The following is a 19,278-nucleotide window of genomic DNA, read 5'->3' as shown; positions in this document are numbered from 1 at the left end:
CAGGGATGGTCAAAACTAGAGAATAGTTGTAAGATTAAAGCAAACCTGTCACCAGCTTTTACCACACAAAACTATCAGCACCATTAGGTAGTTTTATCCATGTGCAAATTTAGAAGAGTCATTTTTTACCCGGGATGAGTCAGCAGGGGGAGAGTCATGTCACATGTCCCCATCTTGGTCTCTATAGTTCCTAGAAATATGCTTCTGGTGTCATTTTAAAGCTAATAATCTTAGCATGTTTGTGTATACATAGCTTTTTGCTTGAAAGTCTAGCTCAACCAACTATGAGATTCAAGTGCATTCAAGACTCTCCTGACAGAGGTGAATAGTCAATGTCATAGCTGGTGGGAAGGACAAGGTCAATCCCATGGCGCCTCGTTCATGTACAAAGAAGTGAAAATCTATAGATGCCACGCAATACCCCGATCTAAAGGGCTATGCCGCCCAAGGGATAGGTTAACCTTAGATGAATAACAGTCCCGCTATCTCAGATTTAATTCAGCCCTAACAAAGCTTGTACCAGCTCTTCTAGGAGGAAGCCCAATATCCGTGTATCCAGAAGCTATTATCTGAAGGAGTCGATTATCCGTGCAGTTCCTATTGTACTTCCAAAATGCTCATTTGGCCGTGTTCACTATACGTCACTACAGCCACTTATTCTCCTTGACTGAATTGGGTCAGAACAGAGAGGGAGCGCAGCTGTACACCGCTTTGGGACACAAAAGAACGGAGGAAAGGGAGCAGAGCGCGATGACAGAAGGGAAGAGTCAGCGACTGCTGCTGGGAAGAATATTGTTGTATACAGAGAACATTAGGTCCCACATAGGGCACTAGTTATTTATAAAATTCCCAGCCATAAAGTCATTTGACCCAAAATTTGGTCCTGTGCCTAATTGTTGGGACAAAAACAAAGCAATCAGAAGAATCCATTCACTTCCTGTCTGATCTCCTCACCTCTCATCTTCTGAAGAGTTGAAACAATTCAGGTTGTGGTTGTCAGCAACCGTATTGTCAGACTAAGAAAAAGCAGTCAATCTAAACTAATGGTCAATATCAGTTTGTTGGGGTCCCATCAGCTGATAACATAGAGGCTCTAATGGTTTACCAGACACTTCGGAAACTTGAAGCGGCTGTGCCTGGAATTTACTTGAATGGTAAGGAGATGCAGTACTATAAGCGGCCACTACAAAATGAACAGCACTGTGGTTTGTAAATAATAGAGGGCATATAGTGCTTACCCAAGCACTGCCATCCATCACCAAGATGCGCAAGTGAAGCTTCCCGTCTTTTACCTCATCAGCCAGACACTCCCGTCCATAGAACGGCTGCAGATGGAGGGTCATGTGATCTCTAACTGTCCATGAACAATCACCCTGTCAGGACCTTGATCTTATATTCATGAATATCAGGGCGCTTGCTCAAGGACATATGAAGATCACATGACCCTGAAAATGGTCAGAAATGTCTGACTGAAGAGGTAAAAGACAGGAGGCTTCACTTTACATATCAGGAAAGCGGAGCAGAACTTTTAATAGATGTATATTGGTAACTACCCAATATCTGATAAGACAGATCTCAATCTCCTATACATATTGGTAATTACCTAATAATCACAACTGCTTTACAATTCTTAGCTTTCTTACATAAGCCCCAGTAAGTGTGAGGAATAGCAGATTATCCACAAGAATTTCTATACAGCAGAGCTGCAATACCAGCATCAACCATGGACAGGTGTGGTACTGTTTTTTTGAAAAAGCATCATTGTTATTTAAATCTAAGAAACCCCTTTAAGGACCAGTAGTTTATAGCTCTTATAGGAGTTTGTCTAGTCTGTAGAGGGCCTCTGGGTTTTTTGTATCTCAGACACCCCTGGGTGCCCCTTATAATGGCTCAGGAATCTGAAATATGCGCCTCTATTATCAGTGGAGATTATCCTGCTCATTCCAGTGCTCCGTGCAGACTCCAAACATAGCGAGAAGGAAGAGCCATGTGGGAGACTCAATGTTAAGCGCTTTGCATTACAGCCGTGATCCTTGTACTCTAAATAGGGATCAGAGGTAGGGAGCTGCAGGAACCAGAACATATTACATCTATTACCTGCCCATTTACAATGGATTCATGGAGATCAATTAACAGATCCTATATAAAGTCCCCTCCACTATGATCCTCTCCTGCAGACACTTCAATGGAAATTTGGTGATGATCTTCTGATTAGCAGAGGTCTTATTGCTGGGACCCCCATGATCATATTCCCAATGTGAATAGAGCTCTAGGTTGAGCACACACACTGTCACTTTGATATAATGTGCAGCCTCATAGAGATTAATAAGGTGACAGTGCTAGGGCTCGACCAACTGCTCTATGCACATTGGGAACATGATTGTGGGGGTCCCAGCAGATAGACCTATAGTGATTTTAGGGAAAAGGAACTTGTGTTCTCTTATGAATATACAGGTTCACAGTGGGACTGCCAGAGCTGTCTGAGTAATGTACTTAATTACTTATTAATTACTATGAGATTGCAAAAGTTTTCAAAGTTCATTACTCAGACACTGCCGGCAATCCAAAAAATATTCTAAAAATCTTGAAGGCACCCTATACATCCAACCTATCATATAAGTATGTGCTGAGTGTTTATACCCGGTATCATGGGGAAAACAGAAACTAAAGGATCATTATTAGTAGTAACACGGCACAATATATATTATATAATATACTGCACCAAAAATCCCACTATGACCCTGCATATTCAGAAGGAAACACAAACTTATTGTTTTCAAAATCACAAGGGTCTTACTTCTAGGACCCCCGCTGTCATTTCCCCAACGTTACAGTAAGAACTTGTCACTTTATTAATCTCTATGAGACTTCAGAAGATATCCAAGTACGTTACAACTTTGGCAATCCCACTAAGATTTTGCATATTCATAAGGGAACACAAGTCCATCAATATTAAAAATGACTGGGGGTGTCCAATGCGAATACATTAGTAGGCCGAGTACTATTAAAGGGAACCTGTTGCCACATTTTCACAAATACAGCTACTGACAGATTCCCATAGAGCCCTAGTAATTAACCAACTCCCTTTTTTTTAGCTTAAAAATTTACATCCCCATAAATAAATTTTATATTATATTATCTGGCATCAGAAGGGGCATGTCCTGCTTCACCAGCCCCTCCCATCTACTCTTCCCCATGTCATGTGACCCGATTAAGTTTGCAACAACTACCCCATGTATGGATCTGGTCACATGGAATCACAGCATGGATTCCTACTCCTCCCATCCTCCGTAGTGGCTGCTGTGATTCCATGTGATCAGGTACATACATGGGGCAGACGTTGCAAATGTAACTGGGTAAAGAACCGTAGATGACATCATGGGGTCACATGAAATGATGTAACAGAGCTCTCTCAATGTTCCACACTGCAGCAAGTCCTGGCAGCAAGACCTGTCAATTAGGAATAAGGAGGCAGGGCAGTGCTGTGAACATTGCATATGCCGGACCCCATTACTATCATTTGGCTCACATCTGGTGAGTTGCTTATAAGTTTACAAACTGATTTTTAACATTGCAACCATGGAAAGGAACCATTAAAGGAATAAGGGCAATGCTTTTTAATCATAGTTTTTAATTATTTATCTTGGGTTGGGTTAATTTGCATGGCAGGTTCTCTTTAATCTCTATGAGACTGCAGAAGATATCCAAAACTACTGGAAAGTTATCAGGTAGCCAAAGCAGAGGTCATAAAATTGGAAACTAGATGCAACCCCTTTCTGAAAGCTCCCGATGTGTCCTCCGGTATAACTAAGGGCATATACAGAGCACATTATTAGTCCCCCTGCAATCAGCAATTTCCTGCAGCAGAAAACCGCAGTAGACTTGTGTACGGTGGTAACTAGTATAGAAATGGTTAAGTGGTTTGCTTCCTGTGTTTACTAGAGGAGCGTACAGAAGAGCGGTCTCAGCGGAGCCAGATGCAGGAAGCCAACGCGTTCTGCCTGTGCCGCCAGTCAGCTGACTAAGCTTTCCTATCAGCTGGACCCACCCTGACACTTCCTGCTGTCAGATGAAGTGAGGAGCATAATAGACACTTCTCACATAACAGGGGGTGCATGTGCTAGATGGCAGTCACGGGTGCCTCATAGTCCACCTCACCCAACTCCTCCATACTAGTAGACAGTATAACGCTGCCTTCTATGATGTGCTTTCTCAGGGGGATTATCCAGGGGTCTAAAATAACATGATTTGGGATTGCCGCCCACCGTGTATAGACCCATCAGATCCGGTACGGTCACCCCCCATCTGCCTCTCTGACATCATAGCAGGAGGCACGGCTGCCTTTGTACAAAAGCCAAGTCAGCCATCTTATGAGGGACATAGAGGCCAGAAAAGTCTTCGATACCCCCTTGGACGTTGCGATTCTGTACACAGCCAGTCACGGGCCAAGTCATTTAGCACTAAAAAGCCATAGACTTCGCTTGCATCCACACACAGCGTTTGTTAACATGGCATAAACACCTGCGTTAACATCTCTCTCGCAAAGAGCAAGGGAAACATTGACGCCTCCCGCTAATGGTCTGCCATACTGATCATTTGGCCAATATCTATTCCCCCTGATTCTTCCAGTACACATACAACCTCAGCCAAGTGTGCAGGTATTCCTTATAGCAAGAGAAGAGTAAGCTGCAGTAGTCGACTTATTTCCCATGCAAACAGATGGATCCAACATGTGGAACTTCTAATCCTTCTTCCCCTGGTATCCACCAGTTCAGGACACTCCTTATCACATAAGATGGTCAGAGAGGGGGAAGTGCATACTCAAATGTTTAGGAGAAGTCCAATAGAATGGAACACAACCCAATCTATTGTATTGGAAGTAGAAGCTCCGGAGGGAACGTTTGTACATCGCTGTAATTGCAGGTCATATAACTATTGTCACAAAGATAGAGGCAAAAGGTTGTGAGATAACATGAGCTCGCAAACAGCAAGATAGGAAACAAATATCTATAGTATTTAAAGGTGTCCATAAAAAACATTCCTTAGATGACAAGCTTTCCAGGAGAGAACATCCCAGAAAACTCACCCAAGGTCAGATCATACATTGCTTAGAGAAACCAATGACCACAGATCATTGCTTCAGGTCACTGAGGTTCGTGGCCATTCATTTATAATAGAAGAGTGGGAACGAAGAAAGAGACAACCTCATACAGAAGACAACAACAACTTCAACATACTGCAGTAACAGTGGTTCTACAAGATCTTGATTTACCAGAAGCACTAGGAAAACAGAATTGTAGCTGGACTTAAAGCATTGATCTGCTCTACAGGCCCTCCCTTTGAGAGACTCCTTTGCATTCAACTACAGCTACAGATTTTACTCAGAACATAGGAGGGGCTGAAAAGAAAATCCTTCAGAGATTTCACAGCACGGTAGTGGGAGGACATGCCAAAGTCCAGCTACAATTATGGAATTGCTTTCCCTGTGACTGTAAGAGGGCTACACCCATAGTGCACCAAAATGCTTATATGCATATAAATAAAAGTTTATTGTCTGCATTTAAGACAGATTTTCTTAGGAATGGCCATATGTGTAGTGTATGTATATCAGGATATAATAATTCTCCTTGCGTAGCCAATTAAGAGGATATGTGAATAAGTGTATATACTTATATAACACACAGCTCTGCACTGCAGTCTAATCTTCCTCACAATAACCGGGGAAAGTGCTGACATCGGCAATGATGGACTAGATCCTGAGAACATCACAACCTGAGGGGGATGCCAGATATTTTGGATTGCAGCAGTCATGTGACCTCGCCCATTATGTAGAAGGGTGCTGGGTGTCCTGGCTCTCAGGAAGCACAGATGAAGGCGTTGTGAGAACACGCTGTTCTGGGCGAGCGCTCGAGCGGAGCAGCTGACACGCACTGGCTTCACAAAAGATAAACCCGACCGCCCACATTCCACTTCCTGAGCCGCCCACAAACATTTCCAGAATCTGAGGACTTTCCAATCCTCACAGCGAAGAATCTCAAGTACAGTAAATTCAGATCATGCTTTAGGAAAACCTATACATCGGTTCCGCCGGCCGTGGAATCGGAGCTAACGCGTTTCATGGATAGCGATTCCTATAACATTTGCACCAACATCATAAAGCAAGAGCCAGGCGTGTAATGTGCAGACCCCCCAGTATTAACTCTACAATGTTCTGCTGACAAAACATAACTCACATGTGGAATGTCGGAAAACTGGAAAGGATCCACAGCTCCTCCAGTCCCCGGCGATATGGTAATGACGGCAGACATTAATGGGAGGCAATGCATGATTTATTAGTCTGTTACACTAAACACATAGCGAAGCATTAACATAAACAGCCCAAAACTGGAGAGATGCCATGACATTGCGGGTTATATCACACCGAGCCCTGTATAGCAGGGCAAGGGCCTAGGAGACAAAATACACATCCATACAGAAAGGATCACAAAAAGTCGTACTACTCACTTATTGGCCAAGCTGATGCAGGATTTATCTCTTGCATATGCACAAAGAAGTGAGGTGTAATTGACTTGTAAAGGCATATTTTGGCCTGAGGGGCGGCATAGTTAAAGAATTTGCACAATTCATGGTGCTACTCTAAATAATTCAGGCCAGAACAGTCGACCACTGGCTGACCCATGCAGAGATCAACTAAGCAACATGGGTTCCCATGGGTTGACCTGAAGTCCCAATGGGTTGTTTGATGCACCCATTGAGTGCCTTTCACTGGCGATGCACCACAATTTCCTCCTGGGCCCATCCCCTCTGCTGCCTGCAGCACCCCAATCTACTACCGAGAAGATCTTCCCTCTCCCCAATCCTGGCAGAATAGGTGGGTCTTAGAGAATGCCGAGAACAGGCTTAAAGATACAGCAGTGGGCAGAGCAGGCAGCATATGGGGAAGGGTCTCATCTGCAGTTTGGATTAAGGTTATATTTTTTTTAATCTACTACACTTAAAAACTGTAAAAAAAAATTCTTCACAAATCAATAGCTCTTGGGATATAGAACAACTTTGCCTATGATCTTTGTTACCAATACCCAGCAATTTCTTTGCCATCATCTTCAGTTTAGCCCAGTCCTGAAGTAGCTGCTTCCCCTGCCTGTGCTGCCAAATCCCCCAAATCTGCCAACTCACAGGTTGGAAGGGGCTTGTGCATCCTGCTCACATAGGTCATGTGACAGTGCTCCCTGTGTGTGTTCAGGACTGTGGATACAGATCACCTAAACAGAACAGTGAGGTACAATATCTCCCCTGCTCCCCATCAGTCCCTCTGTCCCAGTCTGTGATTGTACAGAGCTTTCTCTGTCTTTTTCTTCGCCTCATGCTGCTCCCCTCCCCCACCTTGTACAGAGCAGATAATAATAACTGTTTATACAGCGAACACAGAGCTTGCCAAATCGGTCCCTGTCCCCAGTGGGGCTAAATCTAATCACCCTACCAGTATGTTTTGGAGTGTGGGAGGAAACCCAAGCTATTAACCCTTAGTGCTCACACAGCACAGGCTATAGACTTGTAACTGGGTTGCTTATTATATCTACCACTTATTACATGTTCCTACTCCTCCATGTGATGGAAACTGCCAGGATAGTGACCATATACATCCTGTATACACACTGTGCATTATTCAATGGATTTACTTGTAGAAAGCTCACTGAATTTACTGAATGAGAGAACACAAGGTATGATGGGAACAGTGGGCAGAGTGATTTGGCTCAGTTTTAAGGCAGATAAAGGTAGGGGTTGGTCATCTCCCACTTCACCACTGGTGTCAAACACTTTCAGAACATATAATTTCATAACTCTCGAAAGAAAAGGGTAGTTAACACAATAAAGGATCATTCCTGTTTTCAAAAAGGGAATCACATATGACAATTTGGCAAAAATCATTATAACTTGGAAATTTGGCTGTACAGCTTGTTATCTGCACGCTATTTGCTTAGGTTTAAGTTGATATTCCTGGAAAATTAAACCTTTTTTTTTATTTTAACAAGATGACAAAATGTAATGGAAAGCAGAAAAATGTGAACATAATCAAAATCTATTCTATAAAGGCAGCACATTTCTTTGCATCCCAAAAATACTGTGCCTATGAAAATCCCATTGCTAAAGCCGCAGGGGATTTTCATGGCAAATTATTACAGGGAAAAAAACCCTTGCAGTCTGAAACCAAAGTGAAAAGCTTTGCAAATCTGCTTTCCTGGCTGCCGCACTGGATTTGCATGACATCAAAGCGGCCAGATCTTGGATGGAGACCCTAAAGGCCTGTATTATTCTGAGCTGGGACAGAAATAACTCTGCTGTAGTGTATACAGTGATATGGACGGCTCCCGGAAAGTGCTAATATTACATGCAATTAACTCACATTTATATGAGGAGATTGGCAAATCTGCAGAACAGACTGATAAGAGTACATTAACCCATTCACAACAGCCATACGGCTATATACCCCATGCAGGTAGCACATGTATAGACACACTTCAAACGGCTTTATTTTCTGATCGGTGGCACCTAGAAGCACAGTTCTGGTGTCATTTTAAAGAGTTGTATGTTCCCATGTAGGAATGTATTTTTATCATACAGCACATTCCCATCTGTAAATAAAACACAATACTGATGCAATATTAATTCTCCTCTTTAAAATAAACAGTGTTCTAGGCGCCACGGTTTAGGAAATATAACCGTACGAAGGGTGCCCCCCCCCCCCCAGCCTGATGTCAGAATATAGGAGGAGCTGCATGGAGACAGAGCAGAGAGTTTGTAGAAATACATGCACCCTCGGCATGAACCTGTTGAAGGCTAAAGGATTGATACCGTACATATTTTTAACACGTGTTCAAAGTTTCATTCAATTTTACCAATTATTTAAAAAACTTTAAAAATGGAAATTTTTAGTAATTTTTCTGCTAATGCTTTAAAAAAAATACATGCAACTCATAAAACTTTTCCTATCAAATTAAAGTCTTATCACAGGCAAAAAGAGATAAAAGTGAGAAAACTTACAGCCATAATCATCTCAAAGCTGTTTTTATACACCCGGACGGGTGACTGGTATTTCTGCACCATGGTGACGGGGGCTTGTGGAATGTCAGAAACCTGAAACGGAGAAAAAAAAACAATATTGCAATGAGAAAGTCATACTACAACCCGATATTATACCTGGAAAGGTCACTGCACACGACCGAGTTCAGTACGACAAACACTGTCCAAGGGTCGGCTGGATTACCCAGAACAAACCAGCCCTTAGCTGGTGCTGGGTTTGGGCTGGTAAATGGATGCGCACATCCGAATATCTCTGCAGACAAAACACAGTTGTATTCCCCCACGAGACATGAGGCCATTTAAAGGACATCTACCGCCAGGATGAAATACTTTATGCAAATGAGCCTGAGGGGCTCCAGGCTCCACTGCTACCTACGGAGCCCCTGATGCTCATTTGCATACAGTCTTCATCCTGATGGTAAATGCTCTTTAAAGAGATTTTTTGGGAGTTTATTTTAGATGACCTCTCATTCAGGTAAGACTGGTGAGGTCAAACACATTTAGAAGAATCCTCATGGTAGATTTCCCTTATTAGAAGTAGATGTGATGGTAGATTCCTCCTGCCGCCTCTGCCCTAATCTCTAATGTAATGATCCTGGAACAAAACCAAATTTGTTAAAAACTTTATTTTAGTAATATCTAAATTAACTGCAGAGGCTACTGGGGCGTGTACTAGCATTAGCTCCCAGTGTCTGGTCAGGCTAATACACGCCGCGGTAATTTACATATTATTAAAAGTTAGGTTAGGTTCCAAGATTATTAAATTACATATTAGGGAAGAGGAAGAAAGGAGGAGTCCACCATCAGATCTACTTCTGCTTGTAGATTCCTCATGGAAAACTCAGTGGGGGAACATGTCAGGGTTTGAAAGAAAAAAAAATGAAAGCGGACGTAGCACGCTCCAGTACTTTCAGTCTGAGAAGTTTCTGCAAATTTCAGCAAATGAGCAGTCTCTTCAGACCCATAGTGATACCCATAGTCTAAGGGGGACACTCATTGGCTGAAGTGTCTCCCGTGAGACCTGGTGGTCTTCAGTTCTAAGAGTTCACAGACCAACATTAGTCAATGAGTGGCCTCGTCAGACCATGAGATCTCAGGTGACTCGGATCATGTGTCTTCCTCCTTTCACTTCATGCCGGAAATACTGGAGCCAGAGGGTATGTTCTTTTTGTATTATTGTATTTAAAGGACAACTGTCATCAGGTCTGTGTCACTATTTCTGTAACCTCTACCTGTTGGAGCAGCTCACAAGGTTTCCATCCCAGCCTTTATCTAGTCATTTCATACATTAATCATTGTAAAATCATCTATTCTTTATCATGTAAATGAGGCTGGTCACATGGTCAGAGGCAGTGATGTCACTCCTGTTCCCCCTCCCCTCTCCTCCCCCTGCTCATGTCTGTGTGTAACGTATAGTAAAGCATTGCTGGTGCTGCATCTGCTGACATGCTCTCCCTCCTAATACACAGACCTGACATGTTCTGCTATAACATGGCTGCTGGGAGCTGTTGTATCTCTCCTACACACACAGGCTGCAGGGGGCGCCAGCACCAGGAAGCACATGGAGGAGCCATTGCACCATTATACCTCACATCATTATACAGGCTGTCAGTCATGTGTATAGTAGTATCTCATACACACAGGCTGCAGGGGGCGCCAGCAGCAGGAAGCACATGGAGGAGCCATTACACCATTATACAGGCCGTCAGTTAAGCACTGGGGGTGTGGCTGTACCTCCCACTCATAAATAAAATGGACAGCTTGAATATGCTAATGACTCATTGGACATTTCACAGGTCATTTGCATACAGCTTTAGGACCTCATTGCTTAGGTTTACAGGGATGTAGAGGGACAATGAAGGGATAGAGGCAATGCTTTCTAATGGCAGTTGAAAATATATTTAGTTTAGGGGGTTATGTTGCCTGACGGGTTCTCTTTAAAATGATTTTTTGGAGAATGCGAAAAGATACCCCTCCCGCAATGACTATGTTGTGAACTACCCTGTTATGCCTATGCTGGACCACTGCAAGGAATCGCTGCCCTCAATGGATAGATGTGCGAGAATCACTGCCGATTGGTTACCATTCATGTGTATGTGCCAATTGAGGCCAGTAAGGTGGCAGTATCATTCTTGGGAGCTTCCACATTGCCCAGGACAGGAAGCAGAGAGAATGTGGGCAGGTAGACGACTAGGTCTTATTTTATTTTATATTTGACACCTCCTATTAAAAAAATAATAATAAATGGCGCAGCTGGAGATTCAATGTGACGGCACATTCTGAAAACACACCACAGTCTCCTATGTTCCATCTTCTCCTACCCCGGAGAGCAGCGTAGGTTGTATGATTGTTCTTGTATATAACGGGATCTCAGGTGACTAACACTCACTCTTAAAGGAAAGCATAATTTATTTCTGGATTTCGAGTGGCGTACACGGCGTTCTGAAAGCTCTTCATGAATGTTTTATTCCCAGCTAAAAGCTTTTCTTTCCTAAATCTCAGGATTAGCCGGCGTAAGGTTGCACAACAGTCTTATGTAGGAAAATAATACACTGGGAAACTAGCCGCCTGATGGGGCAATACACACGGCCAGGATAGCCTCAAAAACATCACTGTTTTTAATTTGTGGTTTTTAGAAAACAGTCTGCCCCTAATTTTAAGATATCTGCATGCAGTTAGTAAAACTTGGCGTTCCTGCTCACATTCAGGGTATTCCCTAGGATAATCTTCCAGATTATGGTTTCCAGAAACATGTTGCAGCAGGTAAGACATAGCAGCTTACAGTTCAAGGCAGGACACAGGGTTTGAGTGAATAACTGGCCAAATCCAGGAAACAAAGGTCTTTAAGGACATCTACCACCAGGATGAAGGGTTGTACACCAATCACACACATATGCATAATTTTAAAGCCTTTTTTACCTTAAAAACAAGGGCATAGGAGGCTATAAGAAGAGCAGATCCAGCCAGATGGGGCACACAACGGTATGTCAGTGTGCGTGGTTTACGGGGTAGATTCCCTTTAAAGGGTGACAAAATATGAATAATAAATGTCAGCAGCGTTTAAGAAATTAGCCAACGGGGCGGTGCTTGACCTCTTCATCCTACTGAAGGCAAGGATAAACAAGAAGGAAGGAGGCCATGGATAACTAATATAAGTAGACCACCACAGTCATGGTGCCTGGACCTATGAGTAAGTGCCCCTGGTTTGTCATGATGGATATTTCTTTTAAATAACAAAGACTAATTCAAAGGATTCACATTGTGTATGAGCAGTAAGGACGCGGCGTGTCAGCACACGTCGGTACAGAAGCAGTGAATGATGTCGGCCGTGTGCTTTACCTTGCACAGGATTAGAGGGTTGACTGCCGACATGCCTGGATGCAAATAGACATTCACGCTCAGCTCCATAACGTTTTATGAACCAACCCCTAAAAATAAATCCAGTGTTAGACGAGCGGTTATGGATCACAGCTCTTACCTAAAATATGAGAATGCTGGAGAATCCCGGACTAGATGGAGGTGTCGCACATCGCTCTACAAAGTGCAGGGGGTCATGTAACACATCTGCGGAGAGAAGAAAGAAGAAGTGACGTTACTCTCATAGTACAAAGCAGAAGAAAGATGTCCATTGTACACATTATAGGGTGACATGTACAGCCGCGCTCCAGATTCCAGGCAATCCATGTATTGTATAGGACTTCTCACATACACATGTACCCTGCCCTGAACTTACACACAGCTGCAGCGCCCCACCCACATTACACATCTACAGGGAGGATTATGTAAGCCATAGGGAAGTCATAGCAGCCATCTGTAGTAGGATTTCTCCCCTACTCATGCAAGGGGTGGTGCACACTGGCTGTAAAGTATTGGAGGGCTATGGGACAGAAGACCACAAGTTGCTATGATGACACCAGGTCATACCTATAAGGAACCCAACAGATCGTGAAAATGTCTCTATAAAACTGCTGCCGATCTTATAGGTTTCCCAGTAAGATCTATACAACAAGGATACGACAAACGGTTAAAAAAAATAAAAATAAAATAAAAAAATATATATATATATGAAGTACATACACACAAACACACAAGGATGCTGCAACCAATCGCAACGAGGCCAGCAACAACGCCAGCGATTGTTTGGCTTTGTCCTTCAATGAACAGCTCATCATTGAAAAAAAAGCAAAAAAAGCTGCAGGAGTCAGGGTCACCAGTGCTGGAACGGAGGGGTCAAGTAAGTTTATTTCACTACATTAAAGCAGTAGACCTGCGCCTTTTCTGACAGAGGCAATTGGGCCACAAGCCACATTGGCTCCTACATTCCCAAGTCTGCCGTATTTACTTAAAGGGGTTGTTAAATGATTACAAAATATGGCTTTCTTCCAAAAACAGCGACAGTTTGTGCCGGTATTGCGGCTCAGCTGTATAGAGAGCAACAAAGGTCTGATGTAACACCACAAACTGGTGGGGCACTGTTTTTGGAATAAAGCAGCCATGTTTTTCAAACTCTGGACAACTTCTTTAATGAAGTATGATGGCAGCGTGTTGTGATCTCTTAACTTCAGACCATGTGAGGTCACTGGTGTGACCACAACTCACCCAGTGATCATCAGGGGTGCTGAACACCCATAGATCTGATTGATAATCCAGAAGACCCCTTTAACTCCAGTCTGGTTATACTTTAGTGCGCCGGCCTACAACGTGTGCGGCAGTAATCTCAGGGATGCGGCAGCAGTTGTTGAACGTCCAGCTGTTATATCAGGCACCGCTGAGCATTTCCTGAAGGGGAGAGAACAGCGGCCGTACGCTGCAGTAAACCCGACAGGACAAGCTGATCCCGAGCCAGGAGGAAAAATCTGGAAGGCTAATTAGGAGGAGAGAAACAAATGACCTCGAAACAGAGGACAGAGGAATGCGGCAATAGGATTTTTTTCGGAAAACTGGTGCTCCCGACTCTTGGGACACGTCCAGTCCTGCCATAAGTGATATTGCATTTGTCAATCGCACCACAATGAATAAAACATAAGTATAAGTGTAGACTAGGAACTGCAGGTGGAAACTTCTTAAAGGGATATTCTAGTACTAGATAATCAATATCAGTCGCACTTCCAGCAGCTTTGCCGATGTTTTAAAACAGCGCCGACGCTGCTTTCTCTCCATAGATAGCCAGATATTGTGCAGTGGCTGTTCTTGGTACTGCAGCTCAGTCACTTGAGAACCAATCATTTTACAACGTGTGAAGAATAATTATATTAAAAAACATCTTTATGTAGATTTGCCAATAGCAGGTCCTATCCAGGTGAACACAGTGCACAGTATGACATAACTTTTTATACACGCCGAGTAGGTGACAGGTCCTATGTCCTCGATCCTCTGTACTCTTATCAGATGTCCTAGATATGAAACACGAGAAGCTGGAAACTTTAGTTTACAATCTGCAATGCAAGTATAGGACAATTGAAATCCATTGCATGAAATGCGGAGCCTACATTTACAAAAAGGGTACGACGTAAAGGGGCACCCGGTTCAAGGAGCATTTCATTATAAACATAGAATGGGGTGCATCCCTCAAGGGTGATGATCATCATAGAACCCCTGGTAGACCTGTCCTGTCATTAAATACACAGTTCACCACCAATCTATATAGACATTGTGTAATACTTTATTTGTCCTGTGGCGGCGCTGTAGGGAAACTGGACACTTACTGCCACTATTCCCTCTGAGTAACACTTCGTGATTAGCTTTTGGTTAAAGGTGCCTGTAATTATTTGGGGTTTTCAAGATGCAATCAGCATTGTGGACTGAGTTTTAGCAGTCCTCTCTTCAATTCTGCTTGTGGATGGAGACTGGCTGCTATGTCGTCTCCCGTACACGGCTCATAAAAAGTAGAGGAGAATCATCTACATAACTCTCTCTCCAAGGGAAGTTTTAGATGAATCAGAGATTTAGTAGCATCCCGTTTCACCACTAGGGATGGGACTCCATGCATCATAGTGATATATAATGAAAGGATTCATTATTTTCCCACCAAAGTGTAACAATGTATCATTACGATGCATCTAGTCCCATCGCAGACATTGTTGTTGGTTTGCAAAACATGAGACTGCATGGACCATTGACATTCAAAACCATCCTAAGCCAAACGTGTCGAAGAGTCATATAGAAACTAATAATAAAAATTCCTTTATTTATATAGCGCACACAGATCACGCAGCGATGCACAGAGCTTGCCAGATCAGTCACTGTCCCTATGGGGCTCACAATCTAATCACCCTACCAGGAATGTGGGAGGAAAACAGAGGACCCGAAGGAAACCCACGCGAACACGGAGAGAATTATTTCTCTGAACTAGTGTGAATAAAGCACTTGGGGCAAGATAGAAACATGTGATCCATCTCTAGCAGCCTCTGACAGTAACTAACCTCTTCAATAGACTTTTATGCAAATGTATAGCTTTGTAAATCCAGTCCATCAAGCAAAACAGACAAAAGGTCAGTTTAGGAAGAGGAAGAAAAGTCAAAAAAGATTCATCTTGGATAACATCTATAAAAAAGGTTATTCAATTTTTTGTGCTTTATTCTAAAAAGTTTGTTGAAAAGTTAGTGACATCTGAATCTCTGAGCAGGTGGAGGGTGACTGAACTCCTGCTGGACATGAAGGGGCTGGAAACTGGAAGTGAACAGGTGGGGAAAACCCTGCGGAGCCAAAACAAATACCAGATGTCAGCTTTCTGGTCAGATTTGCCCCAGGCCAGGCTCACACACAGTAGGCTCTCTGAAAACTACCTTAGTGTCCACCCCCCATTCCTCAGCGCTCTTCTATGGATCTGGTGCAAATTCCTGGGAATGCCAGAAGTGCCCAAAAAGAAGCAAAAAACTAGGTAAACATCTCTGAAGTACAATACAAACACTAAGTGACTCAAAGGGGTTTCCCCATTGACCAAGGATAATGGGATTTTCCAGATATTTTATCCCTTTAAATTGCCGATCATTCATAAATAGGTCACATCATCTCACTACAATGTGGTAACAGAAGCAGATATAGCATCACTGATTCAGTATCTCCCCGTTACCGTACTTCCATGTAAATGCAACAACCAAGCGATAGGAATTAGTCACACGGATCTACAAACGAAGGCCTGACCACAGCGTGAGGATGACTACTCCCATCATACCAATAATCATACTGAGAGAGAGAGAGAGAGAGTGTCATCACTTTCTGCAGTGATAAACAGATCATGGGGTACATATACAAACCCAATAAAGTATTACAGAGCAATAACAATAGGAATGAGGGATCCGCTCACAAGAGCTTGCAATCTATAGTATGCCGCATGAAGGCTCCACTGATGACTGACACTATCCCCATACACCTCATGGTATAGGTAGCTGGTGCCTACTATAGATATACATTTAATCTATATACACATCAGTGACACCTACATATGTAGAATCTAAATCAACACCATCAAATAGACATCTGGGTAAAGAGACTTTGATGTAATACTAAGTAAACACAAAGAGGTGTGTGTATGAATGTATATAAACATACATACAAACTACAAACACAGTGGCTGATACTATAGTAAATACATACATAAACACACTATACTGTATAAACACACAGTATATACATCATACATAAGTCATATAGTGCATATACCTACATGCAAAATATAGATTATATACATACATATAAATTATACAGCCGTACACACACAGTATAAGTATATACAAACACAAACGGTATATACACAAAAAATATATAGATGCAATACCTCACTATCTCCCCCGCCATATACACTACGTATATATCACTATATACCCTCGGCACTCACATGTTTACAGCTATACACACCCTGCACGGTTATACAACACATAGAGGTCCGTATTTACAGTCACAGTTCGCACCGTGCTCAGTCCCCGGTATTTCATTCTCACCTTGAAGCCGCTGCGGGTCCGTGTCCGCCCCGCCGGGCGCCGGTCCTGCTGTGCTACCGGCCACCAATAGCACAGCGACACTGCGCGTGCGTACAGATGCCAGCGAGTGACGTCAATCGTGACCATTTTTTCCGCCCCGCCTCCCGCCGCTGTATGATCTTCGCATTCCGGGGTGTGATCACGTGCGGGGCGGAGCCGTCAGCGGCTCCTCCCAGTGTGTGACGTGCGCGGTGCATTGGTATGAATGAGGAGTGACGTTCCTGGAATATTAATCAGTCATTGCTATAGATATAACACTGCAGGAAAATGCTGGGGTGACATAAAGGGGCACTTCCATCTTACAAAGTCAGGGGAAAATATTTAACCTCTGGTTCACACAGCACTCCTAAGTCACAAGACACTGATTTACTGCTGCAGCCCCTTTGCTGGTCCTCCCTAGTAGCCGACCTCCCACTTGTCCAGACTGTGCTGAGAAATACAGCCGGCCTCAAGTACACTGCCAGGCCATTGCCATACAGCAAAACACAGTGCTGTGCCCTCCTTAAAGGAAACCTACCACTGGACTATAACTATAGATTCTTAACTTTGGCAATAACCCACTTGGCGCTTGTCTCTACGTCACAGCGCTTGGGCATTAGCATACTAGGGGAGGCATGCAGAGTGCCATCCCCGCCTCCCCCCACCCTCCCTTCTTCGCTCCTGAGAGCCGGTATCGTCACCGAGCCCTCGGGAGCATTAGGGCATGCGCAGGGGGGTTAACTTTAGGGGGTGCAGAGGTTGCGATCGCACCTGGGCCCAAGAGGCTTAGGGGGCCCTTATGGTGTCACTTAGCCATATGAGAAGACTATTACTGTAAACCATACATTATAGTCGGGGGCCTGGCAGTCTTTGCACTGGGGACCATTAGCTTCTAGTTTACACCACTGAGCATGCGCATCGCTGGCTCACATGGCGGCTGTGCCTACTATCGGCGATAGCACGCACAGCCACTCTGCGGCGATACTTTGGCGGTCTCCTCGTCAAAGTCTCGCAATAGCGCAGCCACCATGTGAGCTCTAATGCTCCTGAGGGCTCGGTGACGTCACCGGCTCTCAGGAGTGAAGAAGAGAGGGTGGGGGGAGGCGGGGATGGCACTCTGCATGCCTCCCCTAGTATGCTAATGCCCAAGCGCTGTGACGTAGAGACAAGCGCCGAGTGGGTTATTAGCAAAGTTAAGAATCTATAGTTATAATCCATCCATTTCGTTATTTGCTTAACCAAAATATGTGCCTGCACCAGCTCAGCTCCACTTATGTGCAGGTTAGTGTGGGCCATAATGACCATTTCCAAGTGTTAGGTTTCCTTTAATTCCCAGATTGCAGGGTGCCAAGCGTCTAACACTCCTCTTTCATAGCGTCCATATAGTTAAAGATGACATGGTTTGTGGCCAAGACCCCTCCCACTTGTGTTTTGGACGCAGTTAAAAATGCAACAAAAACGCTGTGTGGGAACGCGCCCTCGGGCCTCATGCACACTGTCTTATTGGGGCTAGATCGCGGTCCCCATTCCCGTGAGCACACAGGGGGAGATTTATCATCAAGTTTCTGAGGTAAAACTGTTCTAGTTGCCCAAACCAATCAGAGCTCAGCTTCAATTTTATAAACAGATGTGGGAAAATGAAAGCTGAGCTCTGATTTGGCCAACTAGTACAGTTCTGCTCTAAGAGACTTATGATAAATCTCCTTCACCGTGTCTAACCAGACGGGTCTATATACAGTGGGGCGAGGAGTACTCACCCCTCCTCTCTCCTGCACCCAGCTGTATGCTTGCCCGGGACGCAACATACGTTCATGAGGACTTAGCATGATCCAGGGCCAATTATACATTGAGGGAAATTTATTATGAGTGGCGTTTTAAACCCTCCCATTAAGTGATCAATTTCAGAATGGTGGAGGTCTGACACCTGTCCTCTCCACCTCTCCATTGAGTGCTGCTTGAATATTACAGTTCTGTGAGGTGTAATATAAAAGGCAATAACAAGCACAAGCAGTGGTTGTAGTCTACGTAGAACCCACTTTTCCAAATGCTGCAGTCTCTTCTAAGGCCGCAGTCACACGTACCGCTAGGTATCCGTTCATAACACGCCGCTAGCGCACAGGGGGCGGTCCTCGGCCTGAACACACGTGTTTCCATAGAAATACATGCGATCAGCTTATCAATTGCATGCGTTTTGGCCAAGGACCTCCCCCTATGCACTAGGGTCGCATTATGAACGGAT

The 19,278-nt window shown here is 43.9% G+C and overlaps 1 protein-coding gene across 3 annotated transcripts in view; it reads right to left on the bottom strand.

Annotated features, from left to right (window-relative positions):
* The window catches only part of SEC14L1 (SEC14 like lipid binding 1), a 43,789-nt gene extending 26,626 nt beyond the window's left edge, over window positions 1-17,163 (bottom strand). For all 3 annotated transcript variants that reach the window (XM_072111983.1, XM_072111981.1, XM_072111982.1), the window contains exons 1-3: window positions 17,022-17,163; window positions 12,560-12,645; window positions 9,043-9,135 (exon numbers count right to left, since the gene is read on the bottom strand). In XM_072111983.1, coding sequence (XP_071968084.1) covers window positions 9,043-9,105 — 63 coding nt within the window. In that variant the 5' untranslated portion in view covers window positions 9,106-9,135; window positions 12,560-12,645; window positions 17,022-17,163. The remainder of the gene's footprint in view (window positions 1-9,042; window positions 9,136-12,559; window positions 12,646-17,021) is intronic.
* Between the last annotated feature and the right edge of the window lie 2,115 nt (window positions 17,164-19,278).

Source organism: Engystomops pustulosus, chromosome 6 (genome assembly GCF_040894005.1).
Source record: "Engystomops pustulosus chromosome 6, aEngPut4.maternal, whole genome shotgun sequence".
Taxonomy (NCBI): domain Eukaryota; kingdom Metazoa; phylum Chordata; class Amphibia; order Anura; family Leptodactylidae; genus Engystomops; species Engystomops pustulosus.
This window is presented reverse-complemented; position numbering and strand designations above follow the sequence as displayed.